Consider the following 24,198-nt stretch of genomic DNA (forward strand, 5'->3'; position numbering starts at 1 on the left):
AACCGATTTGATTTCTGTATTCGGAATTAGTCATTTGGTTGGTCACTGACAAACCAATCCGTGTTGTCAGCTACCATTTCCCTTAGAGCAAGCGCAACCCTTTACCGTTTCTCCGGTTGTCCGGTACCCTTCTGATTGGCTCCACAACAGATCTCAAAAACCCAATCAACACAGTGGTGCGGACAAAATGGCGCAAAATGAGCCACACAGAGAAGAAAGGGGCAGGCTTGACGCATGTGATCGACGAACGGAGCCGAATGTTACCGAGTAAAACCGGAAATAATCGAATGACTGCCGCGCATGCGTGAATAAACCGTGCTTCCGGTGGCATGTGATCGGCGAACGGAGCCGAGTAAAAACGCTCCGAGTCGGAAAGAATCCAATGACTGCCGCGCATGCGTGGTTAAACCATGCTTCTTCCGGTGTAATAATGTCACCCTGGAAGGAGAGAAGAGCAAGAGGAACATGTGAGTTTTACAGGCACTGTTTACAAAACATATACGCACAGCAATTTGACATTTTATGGTTTTATAAATGTAAACTTTGAACTACGAAAAAGAGCAAGGTAAATTTGACCTTTTGTGCGATGGTTTACTAATACTAATTAGATCACGTTTAAGAAGTGACGTAGAAATATTTATTTTCAGCTTTTAGGAGTAAAATGTTACGTAAATCAGGCGAATGATATATGGGGGAAAAAACTGTAAAAACCTTCAGAATATAGATAGGAATAAAACTTGAAAGTTTGGCATGTGCTATTATTGTAGTGGGGGGGTTCTGGCACTGCACAAAGAGAAACAAACTAATTCTGACAAAACAGTCTTTAAAGATATATACTGTCATTGAAATCTACAGACGGTAATAGATAAAGTGTAATAAAATTAAAATGTACTTTAAATGTTTCCTTTTCGCCAGTCTGAAAGAAGACAAAGTATGTAAGCAAAATAGTCCAAAAATCTCAAAACTGACCAGTGTCTTACTAGCCTTAAATGATAAAAACAACAACTTGACTTTCAATTTTTTCTCAGATTATTATCTTACTATAAAAAGTTATTTGATAAATAGTCCTTTTTATGTTGGATTAAGTAGTAATTTCAGATGTCACTATCTTTATGTTTGTGACTGTTGCAGAATGGTCACACCATGGAGAATGGCCTACATGTTGGCCACCAAACTGGCCCCTTTCCCAGGACCTGTTTGTCGCCATGCCAGTCGAGGCGCATACGGGAGGATGTCGCCGAGGTATTCTGATTCACATTCAAAACAGAAACAACAGGAAGACATGTTTGAAGATGACCATGATATGGATGCAGTGGAAGCCAAACTGAACTCTATTATTAGGTGAGTCCTTCTACAGTCAGGAGCACAAACGCAAATACCTCAGTCTTCATGTATTAAAATGATTTCCTGTGCAGTGAAGAGAAGAGAAGGCGTAAAGCAGCAAAGTTTCACATAATCAAGAGGCAAATGAGCAATCCTGGAGACCCGGAGAGAAAACTCACCTGGGATGCCATTGAACAGATAAGGTATCAGTGTGAATATGTCTGTTTATTACACAGCTCTTGATTCTGATTGGTCAGTCACAGCATTTAGCTCAGCTGTCAGACATTTTTGTATAACTGTATGTTTATATTCAGCATTCACTTATATCACATGCATGTGACTATATTGAAAATCTCCTTGAAGGACTTTAGTATTAATTTTAATATTTGTTAAGTACGAAATCTTGGTGTTTGAATATGTCAGATAATGAATTCATTGAAAAAGTAATTATGGTTGCAAATTAATAATATATAAATTAAGTGTTCATCTTTTTGCTATGCCCAGTATTTTAATATTTCTTTTTAAATGTACACTACCGTTTAAAATGTTGGGGTCAGTAAAATTTTTAAAAAATGTTTATTTGATCAAAAATACAGTAAAAACAGAAATATTGTTCAATATTATTGCAATTTAAAATAACTATGTTTTCTTTTTTAATATTTTAAAATGTAATTTACCGGTATTCCTGTGATTGCAAATCGTTCTAATATGCTGATTTGGTGCTCAAAAAAAAAAAAGTTATGCTGCTGCTTATTTTCATGGAAACCATGATACCTTTTTAGGATTATTTGATGAATACAAAGTTCAAAAGAATAGCATTATGTGAAATAAAAATCTGTTAGCACAATACAAAATTATTTACTGTCATTTTTTATCAATTTAATGCATCATTGCTGAATAAAAGTATTAATTTCTCTCTGATCCTAAACCTTTGAATTTTAGTGTATTTATATATTTATATATATATATATATATACAGTGAGGAAAATAAGTATTTGAACACCCTGCTATTTTGCAAGTTCTCCCACTTGGAAATCATGGAGGGGTCTGAAATTGTCATCGTAGGTGCATGTCCACTGTGAGAGACATAATCTAAAAAAAAAAAATCCAGAAATCACAATGTATGATTTTTAAACTATTTATTTGTATGATACAGCTGCAAATAAGTATTTGAACACCTGTCTATCAGCTAGAATTCTGACCCTCAAAGACCTGTTAGTCTGCCTTTAAAATGTCCACCTCCACTCCATTTTATTATCCTAAATTAGATGCACCTGTTTGAGGTCGTTAGCTGCATAAAGACACCTGTCCACCCCATACAATCAGTAAGAATCCAACTACTAACATGGCCAAGACCAAAGAGCTGTCCAAAGACACGTCCAAAGACACTAGAGACAAAATTGTACACCTCCACAAGGCTGGAAAGGGCTACGGGGAAATTGCCAAGCAGCTTGGTGAAAAAAGGTCCACTGTTGGAGCAATCATTAGAAAATGGAAGAAGCTAAACATGACTGTCAATCTCCCTCGGACTGGGGCTCCATGCAAGATCTCACCTCGTGGGGTCTCAATGATCCTAAGAAAGGTGAGAAATCAGCCCAGAACTACACGGGAGGAGCTGGTCAATGACCTGAAAAGAGCTGGGACCACCGTTTCCAAGGTTACTGTTGGTAATACACTAAGACGTCATGGTTTGAAATCATGCATGGCACGGAAGGTTCCAACCTCCTTCCCTCAGTTAGAGCATTGAAGATGGGTCGAGGCTGGGTCTTCCAACATGACAATGACCCGAAGCACACAGCCAGGATAACCAAGGAGTGGCTCTGTAAGAAGCATATCAAGGTTCTGGCGTGGCCTAGCCAGTCTCCAGACCTAAACCCAATAGAGAATCTTTGGAGGGAGCTCAAACTCCGTGTTTCTCAGCGACAGCCCAGAAACCTGACTGATCTAGAGAAGATCTGTGTGGAGGAGTGGGCCAAAATCCCTCCTGCAGTGTGTGCAAACCTGGTGAAAAACTACAGGAAACGTTTGACCTCTGTAATTGCAAACAAAGGCTACTGTACCAAATATTAACATTGATTTTCTCAGGTGTTCAAATACTTATTTGCAGCTGTATCATACAAATAAATAGTTAAAAAATCATACATTGTGATTTCTGGATTTTTTTTTTTTAGATTATGTCTCTCACAGTGGACATGCACCTACGATGACAATTTCAGACCCCTCCATGATTTCCAAGTGGGAGAACTTGCAAAATAGCAGGGTGTTCAAATACTTATTTTCCTCACTGTATATATATATATATATATATATATATATATATATATATATATATACAGTGAGGAAAATAAGTATTTGAACACCCTGCTATTTTGCAAGTGTAATTTTAACATATTTCTTAGCAATGCTAGAAACTTTAGGTCATATAATAATTTCAAATCAAACACATTTCTGTAGGTAATAACATAATATATATGTATATATATATATATAATGTCTTGCCCAAAATATTGTAGTTATCTACCACCCCTTCAAACACTGAGCAGTCATATGTCTCTTTTCCCAGGTACTTAAAGCAGGAGTCCCCAGAGGAATGGACACTACAGAGATTAGCTGAGGGTTTCTCTGTAAGCCCTGATGTCATCTCCAAAGTCCTCCGCAGCAAATTCACCCCAACAGTTGTCCGAAAGCTAAAGCAGGACTCTAAAGTGTTTGTCAATACAGGGCAGCAGTCTCTCAGAGATGGCAAAACTGAACTGTCTAGACTGCCAAAGAGTGCAACACCAGCCATACTCTCCTCCGGAAAAACAGGTGCCCTGACAACACAGAGTAAAACAGCCCTTGCAGTGAGGGAGGGTGAGACTGGACTGACGCCCTCTGGTGGAAACATAGTACCATCTCAAGTACTATCAGCTGTGCACAAACTGACACCTGCTTTGCAGGAGCAGCCTGACTCGACACAGTCGACAGCGAAAATGGACATGAGAGATGATATAGAGTTAGAGGAGGAGGAGGAGGAAGAAGAGTGGGATGGGGTGATCCTGACAGAGGAAGAGCTAGAGCACATCGCACAAACGCTGCAGAAAAACCCCAGTTCAGTGAAACAGAAGGGAAGCGATTTTTTTGACAAAGAAGGCAATTTCCTGTACAGAATTTGAGTGGCTGCCAAGTCCTCCATGTTTATTAAGACACTTTTTGCTAAAGTCTAGGCCTGTTCTTTTATGATTGAAAAACGTATTTAATTGGAAGGAACTTTATTGTTACAATTTGTAACAAAACTTAAAGGCTTATTGTTCACTTTTGCATATGTGTGTATCACATTTGTTTTTTTACTCAAAAAATATTTTTGCTCTTTTAAGCCAAAAATATATATACAAAATCAGTGGGGCAAATCAATTTATTTCTCAAACAAACAGTTCCAAATATACAGAGCAAAAAATAACAGATACAAAGTCGGAATTGCTGTATATACAGTGCTTCACAACTAATATGTACATTGATTTTGCACAGGAAGAAAGACATTACACCTCATATAATCACTGTCACAATTGAAGTCATTTAGCCTTAGATTTCATTTACATTGCATCTATTATAATTATTATTCCCAAGCATGGAGAGTAAGACAATAAGTATTAAACAATTAAGGGGCATGTTTGTTTTTATTTTGTTGGATAAAATGTATATAGATCTTTTCATCAACTGAAATATTTTGTCATAGTTTGTCAAAGCCCATGTTATAATGAACTGTGGTAATTCTTCATAAATGAGATTGTTCTCTTGTTTTTGAATTAATCTCTTTCACTGGAAGGCACAATCTCTGCCTCCATGCTAGGCACTTGAATCAAAATATACACTAGGGTTTTTATACCTATTAACACCATATATAACTCATAGTTTTTGCAAAGGAGATTGTCTTCTAAGAAAATATGATACTTTTTATTATGTATGTGAATATAAGCAAACAACTGCTAGAGATGTTGAAACAAATGGTTCCAAATTAACTGTAGAAATGATATTTAAATACACACTTAATAAAAAATGCATCAGACATCAAGCATCTATGCAAACAGGAAGTACCAATGGAAAGGTGCTAAATTGCTCAATAGCATTTGATTTGAAAAAACTGACGCCATTGTTACTGTCCTAATCACTGTAGCAAGCACTGAGCAAGCCATCCGGGGCTGAAATTCAGATATGGTAATCGGTGATTTTTTTACCTTTGATGCATGTAAACCTATTGTAGGAGATCTCCAAAACAACATTTGGAACCTTTAAAATAGCATAATACACACTTAATAAAATAAAAACTCACCGCATCAGACATCAAGCATCTATGCAAACAGGAAGTACCAATAGAAAGGTTCTAAATTGCTCTATTGCATTTGAATATCCAAAAATCAAATCACATGGTCAAAGACTTCAGACCACTGGATCTGTTCTCACTTCGCTGAAGTTGCTGCATAAACATGAAAATAATTAACACATGCAAAATGTTTGCAACTAATGGTTTGTCACTCAAACACTTTGATAGGCGTCTTTATGCGAAATGGTAAAAAAAAAAAAAAGTCACACCTTTTCTCTTGATAATATGGTACTGTCCTGCTGTCAAGACGAGAACCAAGACACAGCACAAATGTCGAAATCTAATAAAACTATTTAACTACAAAATTTGATTTGGGCAAAATGTTCAAGGTTGTACACAAACTACAGTTGTGTTCTATTTTACATGCATCTGCATCATTTAGTTCATAAAAATATTTATTACAAAACTACCTAACCGTCAAGTGTGACAGTTGCTTATTTACAAATGTGTAATGTGAAGATTATCTCCATGTTCTACAGTTATTTGTCCATATAACAATCCCACTTTATCAAACTCGCAGCCTAGCTACACAGTTTCAGGTAATTAATAATGTTCATAAATCTTAAATTATAAATATATTCTCCATTTTTGTAAAGTCAAATCTATTGCCTGTTTCTCAGCATTTTATTGCTATATTCATTAATGCACCTGCTTATTTACAGTAAAGTGGACATTACTAAAACTTTGACAGCAGGCATGATCACATTTTAGAAATAAACACAGTCAGGGTTCAGTAGCACAGTATTTTAAACATCGCATATGATATGATTCATTTTTCTCTTTTTGCAGAATGAAATTCCTGCAGAAATAATAATATTCCTCTAGTTCTGACGTAAGGGCATCTGGATATCAAAAGAAAAGCAAGTATTTTACAAGTACCCCAGTGACAGTCTCATCAAACCAAGGTTTGATCCTTAAAATCCTGCCCAGAAGACCCCAATTTCTATCTTTGAGAACAGTATCACCAGATTGATCCTCATCATCCTATTGGTGGAGAAGCAACCAGGTTCCCTCCCATTGGTCAAGAAGAAGGAAGCACGTGACATTAGCTGGTAGATTAAGTTTGAGAAAGCTGACAGCTGGTTTGTGCTTTAGAGAGAGGAGAGAGACAGCAGCAGTAATGCCTGAATGACAGGAAATGTAGCTCCTTGTGCTCACCTAATGCACAGCTTTACTCCAGTAGGTCCTGCCAAAAACACACATTCATTTAGCAAGATCAGTACCGCTATTTTGCTTTTTTTTTTTTTCCCTAAACAAATACCAAAGAAGATTCCATTTAGGTGTATGTATTGGTGTGAGATGGTCCAAATATGTACCTCATCTGAGTCATCATGGAAATCAATCTTAGGTGCTCCAGCCACATCTGTGTCCAATGGTTCATCTATGGCGTTGGCTTCCGCATTATGTTGTAAGACTGAGTATCTGTGTACCAGGAACCTGCAAAATATTGAGGCCAAGACAGTTTATTTTATTTTATATGATTAAACATATTCTATATGTAACCCATAAAATGTCTAGAGAGCAGACTGACCTTCCGCCACAGACATACTTCTTTACAAACAGAACCCCAAACACTGCACCGGTCAGCAGGATGGCTATGACGATCGCAATGATAGGCGCGGTATGTGAGGTAGATTTATCTGTCTGTGGATTACAGAGATACAGGGTAAACAACGGTGCACAAGTATTTGAGGTTTAAAGTCAGCATGAAATGAAAATGTTCTATTTTCTCAAGCAATGTAGTTGTAGCTGAGGCCTGGAAGAGTTTGGTTCGTGTTGTCATCATGTTGAGAAGATGCTATTTGCACTGCGAATCCGCTTTGCATGTATTTCAAAAGGATGATATGTAAAATGGATGCCATTGTTACTGTCCAAAACACTGTGTATCAAGCACTGAGGATGCCTCCCGAGCTGAAATTCAGATATGGTAATAGGCGTTTTGTTTCCAACACAAATTGTAAGCAGTAGACCAATCACAACAGACTGGCCCGTCTGACCAATTAGAGCAGAGTAGGCTCTTTTAGAAAGGAGGCGATTAGAGAGACTGAATCTTAGAACAAACCATTTTCATTCTCTTTGAGGAGATGTGCAATGTATATTATGAGAAAATGAAAGTGTTTTTTGACCTTGGATGCATGTAAAACCTATTGTAGGGGCCCTCTAACTACAACATTTGGAACATTTAAAATAGCATAATAGGGGCACTTTAAATAGTTTTAAATAGTTTTTTTTTTTATTAGAAAAAAGATCTGTCACTACTACCAAGAGATAGTTCACTGAAAGATAATTTTTTATAATAATTTGTTGTTCAATGTCTCTTTCATCCCTGAAACTGGGGTTGTTAAACTCCAAAATGAAAAAAGCACCATAAAAGTATTATAAATTGTATTATTATCAAATGTATTATATTCCAAAGAGTGGCCAAGATAGACTTCCAAAAATGTGCATATATATACTGTATATGCTGTTTACACATCTGAACACCTGTCTGAACTATTAAACTAGAAATAGAGTGGGGCAAGTATGACGTCACTTTATCGGCCAATCGGCAGTTAGCATCACACTGGTTCACTCGACAAAAAAAAACCCAATATGTTTTTCCATAGGCTTTTGGATTATCGCAAAAAAACACTGATGTATTTTATGTCATAGAATAAAACGTGAAAGAGTTTTGAGCTTGTGTTCACCACAGATCTTATTTCAGCCATTTAACCAAAAACCCATTGACTTCGGGACAATAGAAACGGAAGTGCTAAAATGCTAACTCGTTTCCGCATTAGCAACCTAGTTTCCAACAAAATGATGGCATACCTGCACCACTCTATATGTAGCAAGGTAATTGCAGTCTCACCAATAGCTGAGGGTCCGCCAGCAGGTTGCTGACACATCTCTTGCTCAGGTCAATCTCTTTTCTTGTTGGTTGTTTTCCTCCCTCACATTTATCACCTGGAATCTTTCTGTACCTGGTAAATAAATTATAATACGTTTTTTTAGAGCTCTCTTAATAAGTCAAAGAGAAGCTAGCAGGCGGTAACCAGATGTAAGGTATTAAAGCAAGTGAAAAACCTTGACTCTCAACTGTCTACTTTTAAGACAAAGATTTAGTCTTTAAGCAATGGAGAATAATCCAAAGAGGGCATTACCCACTGGTCTTTAGCTGTTCCTCTTTCCCGTGGATGCAGATCTCAAGATCGTGGCCTTTGAGCTCAGCCTGCTCAATACATTCTGAGCTGTTCTCTTTACGGTAGTATCCAAAGTCACTAAGCAGGAAGGAAGAGAAGATTTGAAAACTTTGAAATATACTTTTCAAATTTATTTATACTTGAAATAAACTTTTATAATATAATAAAACATTGTGATTCTTTTCGTGTAGTAGTTAACCAGGACGAATTAAGTGATGGGTATGTGATGATAGCCTATGTTACGGCTGTGAAGCACTGTATGTATATGACATTAATTTAATAAATTAGCCAATGTCTACTTTGCTTGGGCTCAACGTATTTAATTTCTTGTGTGTGTGCTTGGGAAGTCGCAATGACGGAAACATTGACATTCCAATTTAAGAATTTAAGGGAGTAAAGCCTGTGTTTAGGCTATTAAGGAAATGTAATTTTGCCAAAGAAGAACTTTTACTTCACTAAACACTGAAAATTTGAATAATTGTAATGTGACTATCGGGTGCGAGAAAATCATAGGTTCAGGTGGGTGGTGGGTGAATGATTTAGAGCTGATCCGCGCATCTCTAGTCTGTGTGGACTAAGACATCTGACATTCTACTAGCAAATGACAATACAACATATGACAAAAGTTAATTTGACCATTGCATTGAAAACGCGTCCAAAAATGCGGCCCAAAATTTTTAACTAAAACTGAATTTAGTAATATATTTAACTGAAATAAAATATAGTAAAATGAAATAGAAATATGCATGAAATAACTAAACTGAAACTAAACAATCCATTCCTCAAATGAACTAAAACTAAAATGTTTTTCAAAGTAGAATTACAAAAAGCAAAGCTACAATAACTTTGTTTTCCACTCACCACAGGAAGTCATCCAGTGTGCAGATGCATGGTGTGGGCTGCTTGGTGACTATGTAATCCCTGCCAATCCAACACACAGAGTCCTTTCTCACACGCAGGAATTTTTCCTTATAACCCAGCATGCAACCATCTTCCGGGTCGCTGATGTCATCAGAGTGCGCCAGCCACTGGACATAATCACTTGCTGTGCCTGGGAAATAGACAGCGACAGATTAGTTTGTGCTAAACCCAATTATATAATTATATAAATGTCTGATTTTGTGTGGTTCAAACAGAACTGGTCACTCACAGTTACGTGTCAGCAGGTCTCTAAAGTCAATGGTGTAAGTTACCCAGTGGCTGATCAAAGCATCTTCATAACCCCAGAGACTGACATTCACAGAGCGGGCACCAGGCTCTGAGGCCAGCCCAGTGAAGTACATCGGCGTCTGGGTGAACTTATAAACATGCCAGCATTGCCCCTCATCGGTGGAGAACCTGAGAGACACACAAACCATGAGTTTTACAGCATGTACCGGCACTCTGCATGTGGAAATATTAGCATTTTCTTCAGCTTGGCATGGAAAACGGTCCATATAAAAGCCAATTGTATGGGTTTCGTCTCAAGAATCTCAGAAGAAGCTCACTTAATCTCAGAGATGAGTTGTGATGGGTTGTGCTCCACGGCCACCAGCAGGCCTCCTGAATCCAGGATAGCATAGTAATGCGGCCCCTTCAGAGCCTGCTGCCAGGTGTAGCCTCCATCATCAGACACGTACACATCAGGTGTCCTCATTGAGATTGAGTCACCCACGCTGCCTAAAAAAAGAGTAAGTGGGATGGCAGAAAGGTTCATTATATGAAAGTCATTATTTATGCAATTCTGTTTGGTGACGCAGAAATTACACTTTATCTTTAAAGGTGCAGTAAATGATTTCTGAAAAAAACTTTTGAGAGTGGATTGGAGCCAATCAGCAGTGGGAGGAGTAACAGTCAAGAGGAAGCAAGAGGGAGATTTGAAAAAAGACTGTAGAAAGAGAGATGGCTGAGAGACATTACAAAAGAGACGAGGTCAGAAGAATATCATTGGAAAAATAAAAGTTATGATCAGCCAACAGCACAATAATATTGGAGATTAGAAACTTTCTAGCACTGGAGAGACCTAAGCAGGAAGGCCATCTACTATTGCATTGCGTGATCAGGAATTTTGGGGGAGCAATGAAGGGAGGGTGTGTTTTTTGGGATGATTTCAAATATCAACAGTGTTTCTCAGAAATTGCTTACTGCACCTTTAATTTTTTTGCATCTGTTTTATCCATTTAATATTAATGACTTTTATGTCTTAGAATTTATTAAAAATAAAATAAAATATAACAAAATAAATGAAAATTAAAATATAGACATTACAATTTATGCCACAAAACTGAATTGCACTTTGGACTTTTCTTAAAAGTGTAATTACCATGAGCCAAGATGAGTCCGACAGCATTGGGTTCACTCAGAGGCAGCATGGGAACATTCAGCTTCATGGAGGTGCTGTATGAGGCATGAATATGCAGACTACACTGCACAGGAGGAAGACAACACAAGGTAAGTAAATAAACACACTGTTAGACTTCTCAAGTATTTTAACTGTTTGGTCAGATCTATCCAATTATAACAGCTTCCATTCAAAGTGATTCTTACCATTTCTTTGTCTTTGGCCGTAGAATCGCACCTGCTGTTCTCAGGTTTCTTCAAAGGAACCCATTCACCTCCCTGATCGAATGATATTACTGTCTGTACCGAGTTGTCTTCAGAAGAAAAAGACAAATAGAGAGAAGCATAAAAATTACTCTGACATTTCAGAAAAGACTCAAAGGGATACTTCACCGATTAGCATCAAACTTTGTATCAGTAGAAACCCGGTAGTATTTTCGAATGACTGTGCTTCCCTCCCTCATGTCCCCCTGAGATGAGAGATTTCTGTATTGTGTGTCTAGAAAAACAACTCAGATGACGCAAAAATTGTCATTTTCCGTCATTGGAGGCCTTTTTGGCCAGAGACTAGAGACTACAGCCAGTAGTAGGAGCTAGTTCCGCATGTTTTCAACCCGCCCATAGGGGGTGTGATCTCACGATAAAACGGCGTCTTTTCAGTTTCGAGTCAACTAGTAGCCTAGTTGTATCATTTCTTCCAATACTGCCCTCTGTAACCGGTAGGCATGGCTTGGGAGTGGCCTTGTAGGGCAGAGAAGCAAGTGCATTCTGGGTGTTGTTGTCTTTCATCCACATGAGCCAAAAATACATTTTCTGGCTTTTCTCAGTCTAGAAGGCACCAACTTCTAAAATAATTTCACATTTCTACTACATAAATGACCCAATTTAAATACACATTCATCTTTCCAGCAGTGAAATATCCCTTTAAATGGTTAGTTCACCCCCAAAATTTTAAATTGTGTCATTAATTACTCACCCTCATGTCGTTCCACACCCGTAAGTCCTTCGTTCATCTTCGGAACACAAATGATGATATTTTTGAAGAAATCCTTTCAGTACCTCCATTAGGAGCAACACAATTTACACATTCAAGGTCCAGAGCGATAGGAAACACATTAAAGTAATCAATGTGACTCCAGTGGTTTAACCTCAATCTTATGAAGCAACGCAAGTGCTTTGTTTGCACAAAAAAACATAATTTATCTCTATATTTACAAAATATTATTAGTTCTGGGAAAAAATTAATCGCGATTAATCGCATCCAAAATAAAAGTTTGTGTTTGCATAATATATGTGTGTGTACTGTGTATAATTATTTTCTATATATAAATACACACATATGCATGTATTTATTTAAGAAATATTTGCATTTATATACTGTATATACATTTATACATAATTTATATTATATATAAATATAAATAATTTATATATAAATAAATAAAAATCTTAAATATATACATGCATATGTGTGTATTTATATATACAAAATAATTATACACAGTACACACATATATATTATGCAAACACAGACTTTTATTTTGGATGCGATTAATCGCGATTAATTTTTTCCCAGCACTAAATATTATCCAAAGCGAGTTCACAGAACAACTTACGGTCTTGAGTCTACACAACACAGACAACACGGATGGGTCATGGTGCTCCCCCTACTGGATTGCAGGTAAATATTTTCATAAATAAAGTGGCAAACAAAGCACTTGCGTTGCTTCATAAGATTGAGGTTAAACCAATGGTGTTACATGGATTACTTGAATGACGTCTTTCCTATTGTTCTGGACCTTGAATGTGTAAATTGTGTTGCTCACAATGGAGGGACTGAAAGCTCTCGGATTTCATCAAAAATATCTTCATTTGTGTTCCAAAGATGAACAAAAGTCTTATGGGTTTGGAACGACATGAGGGTGAGTAAATAATCACTGAATTACTAAAATAACAGCTTTTTCATTACAGGAATAAATTATATTTTAAAATATCTCAAAATAGAATTATTAAATTTTAATAATTCAGTTATTTTAAATAGCAATTATTTTAATTTTATAATAAATAAAATGTATTTATTATAAATAAATTTATAATAATTTATTATAAATAAATTATTATAAATTGCAGTTATTTTAAATTGCAATAATATTTAAAAATGTTACTGTTTTAATGTATTTTTATCAAATAAATGATGAGCCTTGGTCAAAAATATTTAAAAAATCTTACCGACCCCAAACTTTTAAACAGTAGTGTATGGATATATCATGTTCATTTTCAAATGTATATTTAGAAAGTAAACTGAAAGCTGTTTTTTAAAAACATTTAAAGTATGCCAAGTGATACAGGCCTCCTAGAGTAATCTGAGGTTAAATACACACAGACTATATGTGTATATTCGTCTTAAGTAGGATGTAGTCATACCCTCATTCAGCACGCTAGTAGTGAAGACTCCTCTGAGGGAAGTGACATTCGTGAAGTCTGTCTCACCCCCTGGAGTCATATACAGATGGCGTTCTAGAGACTTGGAATACACAGTGCCTCTGTCATCTGACACATAGATGGTGCCAATCCCCTCGTCTGGGAAAAAAACACAATACAGTTAAAATATAGAAACATTGATCTCTATAAAGTAGTACAGATCAAAATGTTGTATTTTTTTAAAACTGCTGTTTCTTTTTCTAGTGATCTTCATTGATCTTTTTCTTCTGATCAATGTTCCACTCTTTGTTCATACAATAAATAACATATTGAAAGAGCAGTGTGGCATGATGGTTTCTACAAAAGAAAATGTTAGTTGTAAGCCTATGTATTGTGGTTGCAGTAAATGAAACAAAAGGAAACACTGACCTCCTGGTTCATCTACATGCATGAAGACCATTTCATCATTGGCTGCTAGTATTGAGTAAAACTGCTCATGGCTGACGGGAGGAAGTTGAGCCATGTTCCATGTTTCACCTTGGTCTACCGACACATGTATTGCACGTAAAATGTCCTAAAGAACATGCACATAGTTAAAACATCACATTCACGCATAAACACACTCGCACTCGGGTGCACAGTCAGTCAGTCACACACACCTCTGATGCTGACGGCATAATGTTTCCTGATCCAGCCATAACTGAAGCAAACAGGAAGCGTCCACCAATCCCAAAGGAGTAGATTCTCTCGGCGACTGTTTTAAAGTTACCACCAAGATCAACTGACTTCCTCAGCACCAGCGTTCCTTTATCAACTGAAAACACAAAACAACAAAGAGTGAGGTAACATTACTACAGAAATATGCATCTGGTTTTTATGAGTTGCTGATAGCACTTGGGCCGCTGCCTGTGTCGTGCTTTTCTATAGCAATAACATAAGGTTTGCTGAGTCAAATCCACTGTGGGATGCTGAATTCTACTTAAAAAAAATTCTATCAACACTTTATCTAAACACTGTTAATGAGCAACACCACTCACAGGGCACTGCATCATCCCCTCTGACATCCCCTCTTGCAAAAAAAAGCACATGCACACATTGCCAAACATCATGAAAACGAAGCTTAAAAAGTATACACTTTTACTCAGTTGGGTTCAACAGTAAGGACGGCCGCTTTTGGGCCAGTTGACAGGACTGTTATCGTTGCTGTATTTTATTGTATTTTTTTCCGATCATGTACTTGTTTTTATGTTTTGAAAACTTCTTGTGAACTGCTGTTGCAATTTTGGATAAATATCTAGCTGGGTAACATTTTTTCTTCAAAATGTCACGAATGACTATATGCCATTATGTTGCAGCAAAATGTTGATCAATTTATAGATGTGCAATTATTGCAAATTATAATATTATTAATTAATTGTTATTTAAATATACAATAAAATATAAAATATACATATATATAAAAAAAAAAATATATATATATACACACACTAAAAGTTTTTTTTTTTAAAGATTTTCTAATGTTTAGAAAGTCTCTTATGCTCACCAAGGCTGCATTTGTTTGAAAACTGTAATATTGTGAAATATTATTACAATTTGAAATAACGGTTTTCTATTTTATTATATTTTGAAATTTTTTATCACCCATTACTCCACTGTTTAATGCCACATGATCCTTCATAAATCATTCTAATATGCTGATTTGGTGCTCAAAACACATTTCTTATTACTATCAATGTTGTAAACAGTTGTGCTGCTTTATATTTTGTGATGCATTTTTTCAGGATACTTTGTTGAATACAATGTTTACAGAGAGAACAGGATTAATTTGAAATATAAATCTTTTGTAACATTATAAATGTCTTTAAAAAAGTTCATTTCTCTCTCTCTCTCTCTCTCTCAAAAAAAAGAATATATATATATATATATATATATATATATATATGTATAAATCTTACATTTATGTATTTTAGAAAATGTTGGCAGGGCAATCTTAAGATCTTTCATTTCAGAATTACAATAACTCAACTTTACTGTAACTAACTAGTTAACTTTACAGTCAACTATTACAGTAACTAATGCTCAAGGATGTACATAAACACACGTAAGAAATCAATACAAACACATACTAGTGACAGAACAGAACACATTCATGTCACCACACCTTAGATCAACAAAGTTGATAATATTACTCACAGCAGGATCCATTGATGTTGACGGAGACGAATAGACTATCCATTCCCCTATGGAAATGATGAAGAGAGAATTGATCTGTGAGATTAAACTCAAGAGACCTCATAAAACAGGTTCACTTCGGTTCACTTCAGATCAGTCACTTGTTTGCACTTTGCAGCATAAGTACAAACGTACTGAACACTAAAATGTCAAGGAAGGAGACAGTTTATGACAATCACCACACAAACCATATTTTCAATTTATAGATAACATGAACAATGCAACAAGAAACTGGTTGCATGGAGATTCTCCATTAAAATTCATGGCATTGTTGTAACAGGATATGTACAATTGTCACAGATCATATGACGTATTGTTAAGATAAGACCTAAGGGAGTGACTCAGGTTGAGGAGTTTTCAGGTTGCAACATAACTGAAAAAAGTCTCTAAAATGTAAATGTAAGTGGGCCATTCCATGCAGCACATTTTCATACTTAATATATTGGATATATATTAAACTTAATTTTTTTTTAAGGAAAGAAATTATATAAGTTAGTTTTTATCACAATATTAAAATATAATGGTTTGAGGCACTGATGTCATGTTCCTGGGTGCTATGCAAAGTCTAAAAATGAAAAAAGAAAGAAAGAAAAAGGATGTGAAACCACCACAAACATCACAATTTGGTGAATTCTGAGATATTTTGTGGTATCACTCTAAATCATCCCAGGCTGTGCTAATTTTCTTGCCATTGTTTAAATAATCAAGATGTAATAAATAAAGTTGATAAATTGGCTAAGCTTAAATGGTGCATGTTTCTGAAACTCTGGTATATGCTTATATTGAAATACATCCTTAAAACTTAACACAAGCATATTCTGAATAGTGTGTTGTAATTTGAATATGAATATGATATTCAGTTAAAAGAAACTGCATAACAGGAACAACCCATGTTTTTGGTTTGACTTTACTAGCTTCTGAAGTCACGTGAGAACTTCATATCATGTGTACAGTAAGTGGATGAGGCCTTCCTTCAGTTAGGATTGCTCAGAGGAGAAATGAAGGAACTTTATATATATATACCTGGCTCCCTTGGTCAAACATTAATTGTGCAAATAAATGATAAGCCTGGCAGAACTTCCTTGTCAACATAACTATTCCCTGTTGACATGTATCAACCAGGAACTGTTGAATTCAAGCAAAAAAACAACAACTAAAAACTGTATAATCCAACTGAAGTTTGATGCAGCAGTTTATCTGGAGCAGCCGAGTGTCCTCGGACATTTGAAAGCTGAGCCATGTGGAAAAGCACAGTGACTCAGCAGAGAATGTCTCGTGTTGCTGCCATGGTGGCCGTATTTGCATGTTTGTGTTTTTATGTGTTCTGGATGTGCAGCCGTGAAAAAACAATACAGAACTCCCTAAACTGACTGGTCCAAAAGTAAAACATACCATATAAAGTCACTCCACCCAGACCCCCTTGTGTCTCCACAAACACAAAGCACATTCTAAAGGCGTAAATGGGTTTTACAATCATTAAAAGATCTTACCATTTCACCACACACACCATCTCGTGAATTTTCGTCCATGTTTTACCAAAATCTTTAGAGATCCAGAGATCATTCTGAAACAGCAGCAATAAGATGATATTATGCTAATGTTCAAAAGCAGCAATGCACCACTTTAAATGCATAAAAAAGGAAAAAAGAATTTACACAATCTATGTATATATTCTTGTATTTATCTTTCCTTATCTTGTATATCGTCTTCTTGTTTTTACAAATATACTTGAGAAGGAAGTGAATAGCAAATATTTGCAATAAGTATATTTAACTCTTTGATCATATTCACAAAATTATCATGGTCCCCAGATTATTTTGTTGTATGAACTTGTAAATCGTCAATATATAAAAAAGAAATGGTGGGGAAGCGTTGTGCCATAAATGACGTAAAATCTTGTCAATGGCAGGCAAAGAGTTAATATGCTATCATGTCAAGATAACCACAACAGGAAACCCAATATGTGTTGATGGCAGTTTTGAACTTCACTGAGTCTAAAATAAGGACTTAAATGCAATATGTGATCATGATGCATACTTTGTGGAATAAAATGGTAAACATTTACACTAATTCAATTCACTGATCAAATGGCTCTTGCTTTCTTTTCAACACCCATAAAGAAATAACACAAATTTTGATAGGCTCTCACCTTGGTGCTGATGACTGCAAGCACATCAGAGTTTTGAGGGTTGTACATTATCTGCATTAGAGGCTGGAAGGGCAATTCTGTGTGGGTGAAACTTCTGGCAAAATCTTTTGAAAGGAAAATTCTGGCACCAGTGCCTCCAGAAGCATCTCCTGTGAGGATCACCTGAGGGAAAGAAAATCAGGACTTTGATTACTTTAAAGTGCTGTCACACATCCCTATAATTGCTTTGAGTATCGGAAAATCAGCAAAGAACAGAGAGTTCAATTAGTCTATTTTTACTTTGATTGACTTGCTGCATTTGAGTGTCTAAAGGCCAATTCAGCAACATGAGAAACATCTTTAGCATAGCTAACTGATCCAGCTCCCCAGCCCATGTGGGCTTATTGGGAGAAGATACTCAAATGCTGGATTTTTGACATGTCTTGCCCACCTTTCCAGAGTTTTCCGGACCAATAGCGATCCCAAAGTCAGTGCTGATGAAGGTGTTGTTGATGAGTCCTGTGACATCCTCAAACGATTTTCCATAGTTTTCACTGTAACGAGGAGTGGAAGATCGAGAAAGACATGGAGTAAAGCAAACGCTACATTGGTATTACAAGAACAAACACAATTCAAACCAGTACTCACCTCCTATACAGTTTAGACTGACCAAATCGCAGGAAGACTAATGGCACCTGAAACGTTGTCAGGGCTAGTACTACCTAAGATTGAGGCATAGAGACAGTTATTTACTTTTGACACAAACCTTTAGAAACCTTTTTTTTTCTTTGAAAGAAATCAGTACTTTCATTCAGTAAGGACGCAATACATTGATCAAAAGTGACAGCAAGGACATTTATAATGTTACAAAATATTTCTATTTCAAATACATGCTATTGGACCTATTTATCAAAGATAAAAAATATCAAGATTTACACAAAAATAATAAGCAGCACAACTGTTTTCAACATTGATAAAAATAAGAAATGTCTCCTAAGCAGCAAATCAGCATTTTAGAATGATTTCTGAAGGATCATGTGACACTGAAGACTGGGGTAATTCAGCTTTGCCATCACACAAATAAATTGCATTTTAAAATGTATTCAAATAGAAAACAGTTATTTTAAATTGTAATAATATTTAACAATATTACTGTTTTACTGTATTTTTGATCAAATAAATGCTACCTTGGTGAGCATAAGAGACTTCTTACAGACTCCATGATTTGAAATGGTAGTGTAGGCCGGAGTATTGTTTTTATTGCAGTAAAGTGCACAGCAGCCGTGGTCAGAGTAAAAAACAAGACTTCACGGCATGGCCTTGAATGTGTACCGGGGCAAGAGAAAGGTCAAACTGGTAATGAGTTTGCATTTGGCCATATTGATAGTTGTGTTTATTTTTCTTTGTGAGCACTGCAAACAGCCAAAGAGATCTGCAAAGATTACCTAGACAGTCTAAATTTAAACCTAAAGCTAAAAGACTCCTCATCTAACCTTGAGTGGCATTTTTAGTATGGTGGAAGTTATTTTCCGGAGACTTCATCTCAGAACAGCAAGCGTATGATAGTGTGTACACATAATAAATCAAAAGTGAAACTCACCCCAGTTCCGTCCCCCACCCAGGCCAGAGACACGGATCCACTGATATCTTGAAAAGTCCACTGAAAGAAACACATTTTATTAATATTAAACAAAACCAATACTGAAATGTGCGTCATCATGGACAAAATATAAGACTTTTCACACGCATAATAAAGCTTTTAATATCGCATGTCCTAGAAAGACATGATCAGCCTATGCAAAGCACATGCTAACCTTATACAAAAACTAAATCAGAAACCTAGCAACTATACTCATGACACTTAACCGCGAAACTGAAAATAGAGCAATGAAGACTGATATGACAAATTACTGAAATGAAAAAAATAAGAATGAATTGTGAAATTGAAGATGACATCAAAACAACAGTGTTAATTCAGTGGCTCTCAATCTTTTTGTCTCATTTAAAAATACATTATTTGAAGGCCTACCATTTTGTACATTTCCTCTGGCATTTCTGCTGTAAATATAATTATGACAACTTTTTTATGTACAGAAATTGGGAGTGTTGATATATTAAATTCATTAAATACAATTCTGTATGTTTTTCAATAAAAAAATGCTGAGGTTAGTTTTCTAAGCCCCCCTGGTTGAGAACTACTGGTTTAGATGATTTGTTTAACTCTGAGAACAAATTTTAAATGCATTAATAATTTGATCATGATGCATATAAAACCAAATTGTTAATATAACTTATTACAATGTGTTACAAAAGGGTGACATAACATTGATCTGTTTGTCACATGAAATGGTTCCTTACACTTTCAAAGTCAATGTGAGTCTCATGAAAATCTCAAATGGCTAAAAGGAAGTGTGAAAAAAAAATTATGCTGATTGTATTCTCTCATTTAAAGCACTTATCTTGCTGATATCCACAGTGCATCTAGATTGGACGAGGAGAATGGCTAAAATACATTTCACTTTATTTCTCTGGGCTGCATATGTGTCCCTTTAAATAACAGTTAAATCTTCTAATCCCATCTAGTGAACACAGTCTAGAATTGAACATACATCCAAATGCTATATAAAGGCCGAAAGGTCAGTAAACACATAGTCCTAAAACACTTTGAGACTAGACTATTTTCTGTTGATTAACAACTGTGGCAGTTCCTGTCACAGCTTTTGAATTTATGATAACTTCCAACATCAGACCACAGTACATAAGTATCAGACCACAGTAGGACTGTGTAAAAAAAAGGTTTACACATCTGTGACTAATGAACAGAGGAAGTTAATCAGAGGATTGGTGAAGTAGATACGAACTGACAGTTCAAAAAGGTGTAGTTACAACCAACCCTCATTTCACCTCATCTGACAAGAAGCAACCACAAATTATTCCGAGAAAAGGAAGTCATTTTAAGTTGCAATGACTAGTGTCTCCATTCTGTAATATTAAAACTTATACTAGTTTTTATTATAAATTATATCGTTTAGCTAAACTTAACATGCTTTAGAAAGGCATAGCTATTTGTGTGTGTGGGGGGGTTGGGGGGGGTATTAAACAGGTTGTCATACCAGTTTGACTGGTTCTACAACTGCAGCTAGCCAAAGTTACACTTGTCAAGGACACAACGTCAACATTTTATAGTTATAAAAACAGAAATGGAAGAGAAACGTATTCTGAGGGCTATGTTTTGAAAATGTTCTAATATAAAAAGAAAACTTGCATTTTTAATTGCATTTAATGTTTATCACAAAACTAAAGTGCTTTTACAAGAACTTGGAATACGTTTGAGCTGAACAAATGTGACAGGATGTGTTTCAAAATCTAGTAAAACATTAAAACACGTAACTATCAATGTTGTGTTACTAGTACTTATTTTTTCCATTTTTAGCAAGTAATACAATTGTGACCAGTATCTAGTCCATATTACAAATGCATTTGATTTTCATCATATTTATAGTCACTATTGAATTACTCACTAGCAATTAAAGTACTAACAAATACATAAAACAGGGTAACACTTTATTTTAAGGTGACGTAGTTGCACGTTACTACATGTACTTACTATATTAATAGCAGTACAATATGCATAATTACAAGTAAATAAACCTTAAACCAAACCCTAACCCTATTGTAAGTACATGTAGTTAATTAATATTACTATGGTTTTGTAAAGATCCCTAGGTTTTGAGGCAGAGCCACAGGGTTGCATCGGTGCTTCAAGTGAACTTACGTTGTGTGTGTTGCTAGTTAACTTGGTTTCATATTCCTTTAAGCCATTACAGGAGTCGAATACATCAGCGCTTCTTTTCTGGATGTGACTGTGAACCCTCGAAATATCTGCATCCGATCCCGTCCCGATCAGACTTCTGGCGGCTATTGGAGACTTCACATACACCCGGTGCGCGTTATAGGATCCTGGTTCCACATGGAAATCCACACAAAATGCAATGGGAAAAAATAAAAGTGCAATAAAGTGTCCAAGGCCTCGCATTTTTCTTCAGTGTATTTCCAACACGATTGTGTTGCTGTTTAAATACGCATTAATTTCTCAGTGTCTCCCTCGTCAGCGGCTGCTGGCGGTATCAACAAAAACAGACTGCCTGTGACAGCGAAAGGTCCCTGCTGCTCATATTAGACGCTGCCTCCTCAGAGAGTATTTCAACACCCCTTTTTTATCTAGATAATTTACAAGAACGCAAAAAAATCGCAGACCATCCAAGACGCTGGAATAAACTGTGTCATTGACAGTATTTCGTGTTAAATACTTAAAAATTGAGCATCCCCAAAAAAATAAAAAATAACGCTGAAAAGAATGCACCTTGCAGAGACTGTATCTGATTGGCTGCAACGACTGGTGCGTTTTTCTGATTGGTCCATAACTGCGCATTCATGTTTCCGTGAGCCTGTGCGGTCAAGTTAGTTTGACACGTCACACTTACTAGGACAGATCATTTTTAAACATGACTCCTGCGTATATGAACAAATTATCTTTGGTGAATTATTAATCTAACGGCTTTATGATCATAATGTCAGTAACTCCACTGTCCTTTAGTCATTTGTCCTATGCAAAGATGTCATGTTGTAAAATCTATGCTTTATCAGTTTATTCGGGGGGAATAATGTGACCAAAGCCATGCATGATCTTCCACATTTAAATGTTTGCAGAAAGTATTTCCTTTAAAAGACTAATAACAAGCTGCATAGGCTACTTTATTTGCACCCCTTGTCGTCTTATTTTTATAACAGCAAAATCATTTCATGTGCCTAAATAGAAGCAAGTGCATGACTCATTTTGTCAGTATTCTCAGTGAGACCATAGTGGAAAATAATGTAGCCTTCAAATGTGCATCATGGAAGAAAGAAGCATCTGTTGGTGCACTTCACACTTCACCCTATACATAACTGTGTAGTCTCTCTCTGAGTCATATCATAATGAACACATTTATTGAATCTTCCCCCAGATTCTAACCATTTTATCATTATAAAACACCAACAAGATTTTTTTCAGTGACTTTGGAAACATGAAAGTGAAGGGTCGGGTCAGTTATTTGCTCAGCCATTTTTCTTAGCCCTGTTCCGACATTTTAAACAGTTTACCAGTTCAGATTTCAGCATTTATTGGGCTAAAATAAATGACATATTCTATATACTTATAGTCTTATATTCTTACAATGTAGGCTATTTACAAGAGCATCTAATTTCAATTGTGTTCTTATTATTATTATTATTATTATTATTATTATTATTATTATTATTATTATTATTATATTTTGTTTGTGTGTACATATGATTTATGGCAGGCTCTGGCGTATCCCATGATCAAACCATGTGACACAGAAAAAAGGCTTATTGTGACTCCCATTGGGTGACTCCCATTGGTGCCCTGTAATTCTGATCTGCAGTCATGCTTATTCTAGATCTGCACTGCTGGCCGAGAGCCACGTGCTTCCCATTGATACTCATCCTGTCTCTTCTATTAGCGGATAACATTCACAAAAACAAAAACAAAAAAGCAAAGTATGGACGTGTTTGCTTCTTCAAGGGAGATTATAATTCTAAATGTCAGCGCATATGCGTTAAACTAGTGCATTAAAACAATTCTGCATGGCTGGAAAAACCTGTCACACAAGACGTCGTGACCTGCATTCCTCAGTAGTGACTGTATAATGTCTGAGCACCTCCTATTCATTGAGAGCTGTAACTTTTCAAAGTAAAGGTGTAAACAAAAAGGCTTTTATTAGCCTACCCCGAGTGGATCTGAAAGAAAGTCCCAATGACTGTGCATTTTAGGCATCCTGAGACTCTATATTTTTGCAACATCCTTCCTTAAAATGTTAACATGTTCACGTAACATTATTTTACTCAGTTAATAAATGCCAAGGGAAATTAAATTAAGTAGCATTTTATAATATTTAAGAAAAATGCCTTTCATAACATAGTAAAAGGGAATGAGGAACACTATCGTTCTAGGCACTGAGCTGCTTCAGGTGTGAAATAGCCTATATTGTGATAAGAGTGTCCTCTTATGGTCGTACTACAGCAATGCTGAATGCAGTTAATCACTTCTATATTATTTAATATTTTTTATATTCTATACTTGTGTTTTATATAAATTTTATTAATAGTTGTTGATGTTTGAATTGTATTTCAGGGCAGTTCGTGAAGACAAGAGAAACATAAGAGATATG

General features: G+C 35.9%; 3 protein-coding genes across 14 annotated transcripts in view; 1 reads left to right on the forward strand and 2 right to left on the reverse strand.

Annotated features, from left to right (window-relative positions):
• The window catches only part of nfyal (nuclear transcription factor Y, alpha, like), a 14,607-nt gene extending 14,195 nt beyond the window's left edge, over positions 1-412 (reverse strand). For all 11 annotated transcript variants that reach the window (XM_079897398.1, XM_079897399.1, XM_079897406.1 and 8 more), the window contains exon 1: positions 106-412. In XM_079897398.1, coding sequence (XP_079753524.1) covers positions 106-397 — 292 coding nt within the window. In that variant the 5' untranslated portion in view covers positions 398-412. The remainder of the gene's footprint in view (positions 1-105) is intronic.
• On the forward strand, positions 398-4,856 carry ngrn (neugrin, neurite outgrowth associated). Its single transcript, XM_079897410.1, has 4 exons — positions 398-467; positions 1,132-1,341; positions 1,416-1,526; positions 3,887-4,856. Exons 2-4 carry the CDS (start codon positions 1,133-1,135, stop codon positions 4,476-4,478), a joined length of 912 nt encoding a protein of 303 aa, XP_079753536.1. The 5' UTR covers positions 398-467; position 1,132; the 3' UTR covers positions 4,479-4,856.
• sort1b (sortilin 1b) lies at positions 4,701-22,356 on the reverse strand. Of its 2 annotated transcripts, none has more exons than XM_079897395.1 (20): positions 21,741-22,356; positions 19,566-19,625; positions 18,614-18,687; positions 18,417-18,519; positions 17,987-18,148; positions 17,328-17,401; positions 15,799-15,845; positions 14,265-14,419; positions 14,035-14,179; positions 13,609-13,764; positions 11,392-11,498; positions 11,168-11,270; positions 10,353-10,524; positions 10,016-10,203; positions 9,727-9,916; positions 8,827-8,943; positions 8,535-8,646; positions 7,215-7,327; positions 7,000-7,120; positions 4,701-6,869 (listed from the first exon to the last, which is right to left on the reverse strand). In XM_079897395.1, exons 1-20 carry the CDS (start codon positions 21,999-22,001, stop codon positions 6,855-6,857), a joined length of 2,475 nt encoding a protein of 824 aa, XP_079753521.1. In that variant the 5' UTR covers positions 22,002-22,356; the 3' UTR covers positions 4,701-6,854. The 2 variants fall into 2 exon arrangements, with proteins under 2 accessions (XP_079753521.1, XP_079753522.1); XM_079897396.1 differs by having other exon boundaries at positions 18,614-18,683; positions 19,562-19,625; positions 21,741-22,253.
• Positions 22,357-24,198: the final 1,842 nt, after the last annotated feature.

Source organism: Squalius cephalus (assembly GCF_949319135.1).
Source record: "Squalius cephalus genome assembly, chromosome: 16".
Classification (NCBI taxonomy): domain Eukaryota; kingdom Metazoa; phylum Chordata; class Actinopteri; order Cypriniformes; family Leuciscidae; genus Squalius; species Squalius cephalus.

Excerpts from the sequence above, each read along its gene's own strand:
- ngrn (XM_079897410.1), top strand. The coding sequence starts at position 1,133 with ATGGTCACACCATGGAGAATGGCCTACATGTTGGCCACCAAACTGGCC. Across the intron at positions 1,342-1,415 it reads AAACTGAACTCTATTATTAG|TGAAGAGAAGAGAAGGCGTA; the intron begins GTGAGTCCTTCT and ends TTTCCTGTGCAG. Across the intron at positions 1,527-3,886 it reads GATGCCATTGAACAGATAAG|GTACTTAAAGCAGGAGTCCC; the intron begins GTATCAGTGTGA and ends CTCTTTTCCCAG.
- sort1b (XM_079897395.1), bottom strand. The coding sequence starts at position 22,001 with ATGCGAGGCCTTGGACACTTTATTGCACTTTTATTTTTTCCCATTGCA. Across the intron at positions 18,520-18,613 it reads CAGTCTAAACTGTATAGGAG|TGAAAACTATGGAAAATCGT; the intron begins GTGAGTACTGGT and ends TCCTCGTTACAG. Across the intron at positions 15,846-17,327 it reads ATGGTGTGTGTGGTGAAATG|GGGAATGGATAGTCTATTCG; the intron begins GTAAGATCTTTT and ends TCATTTCCATAG.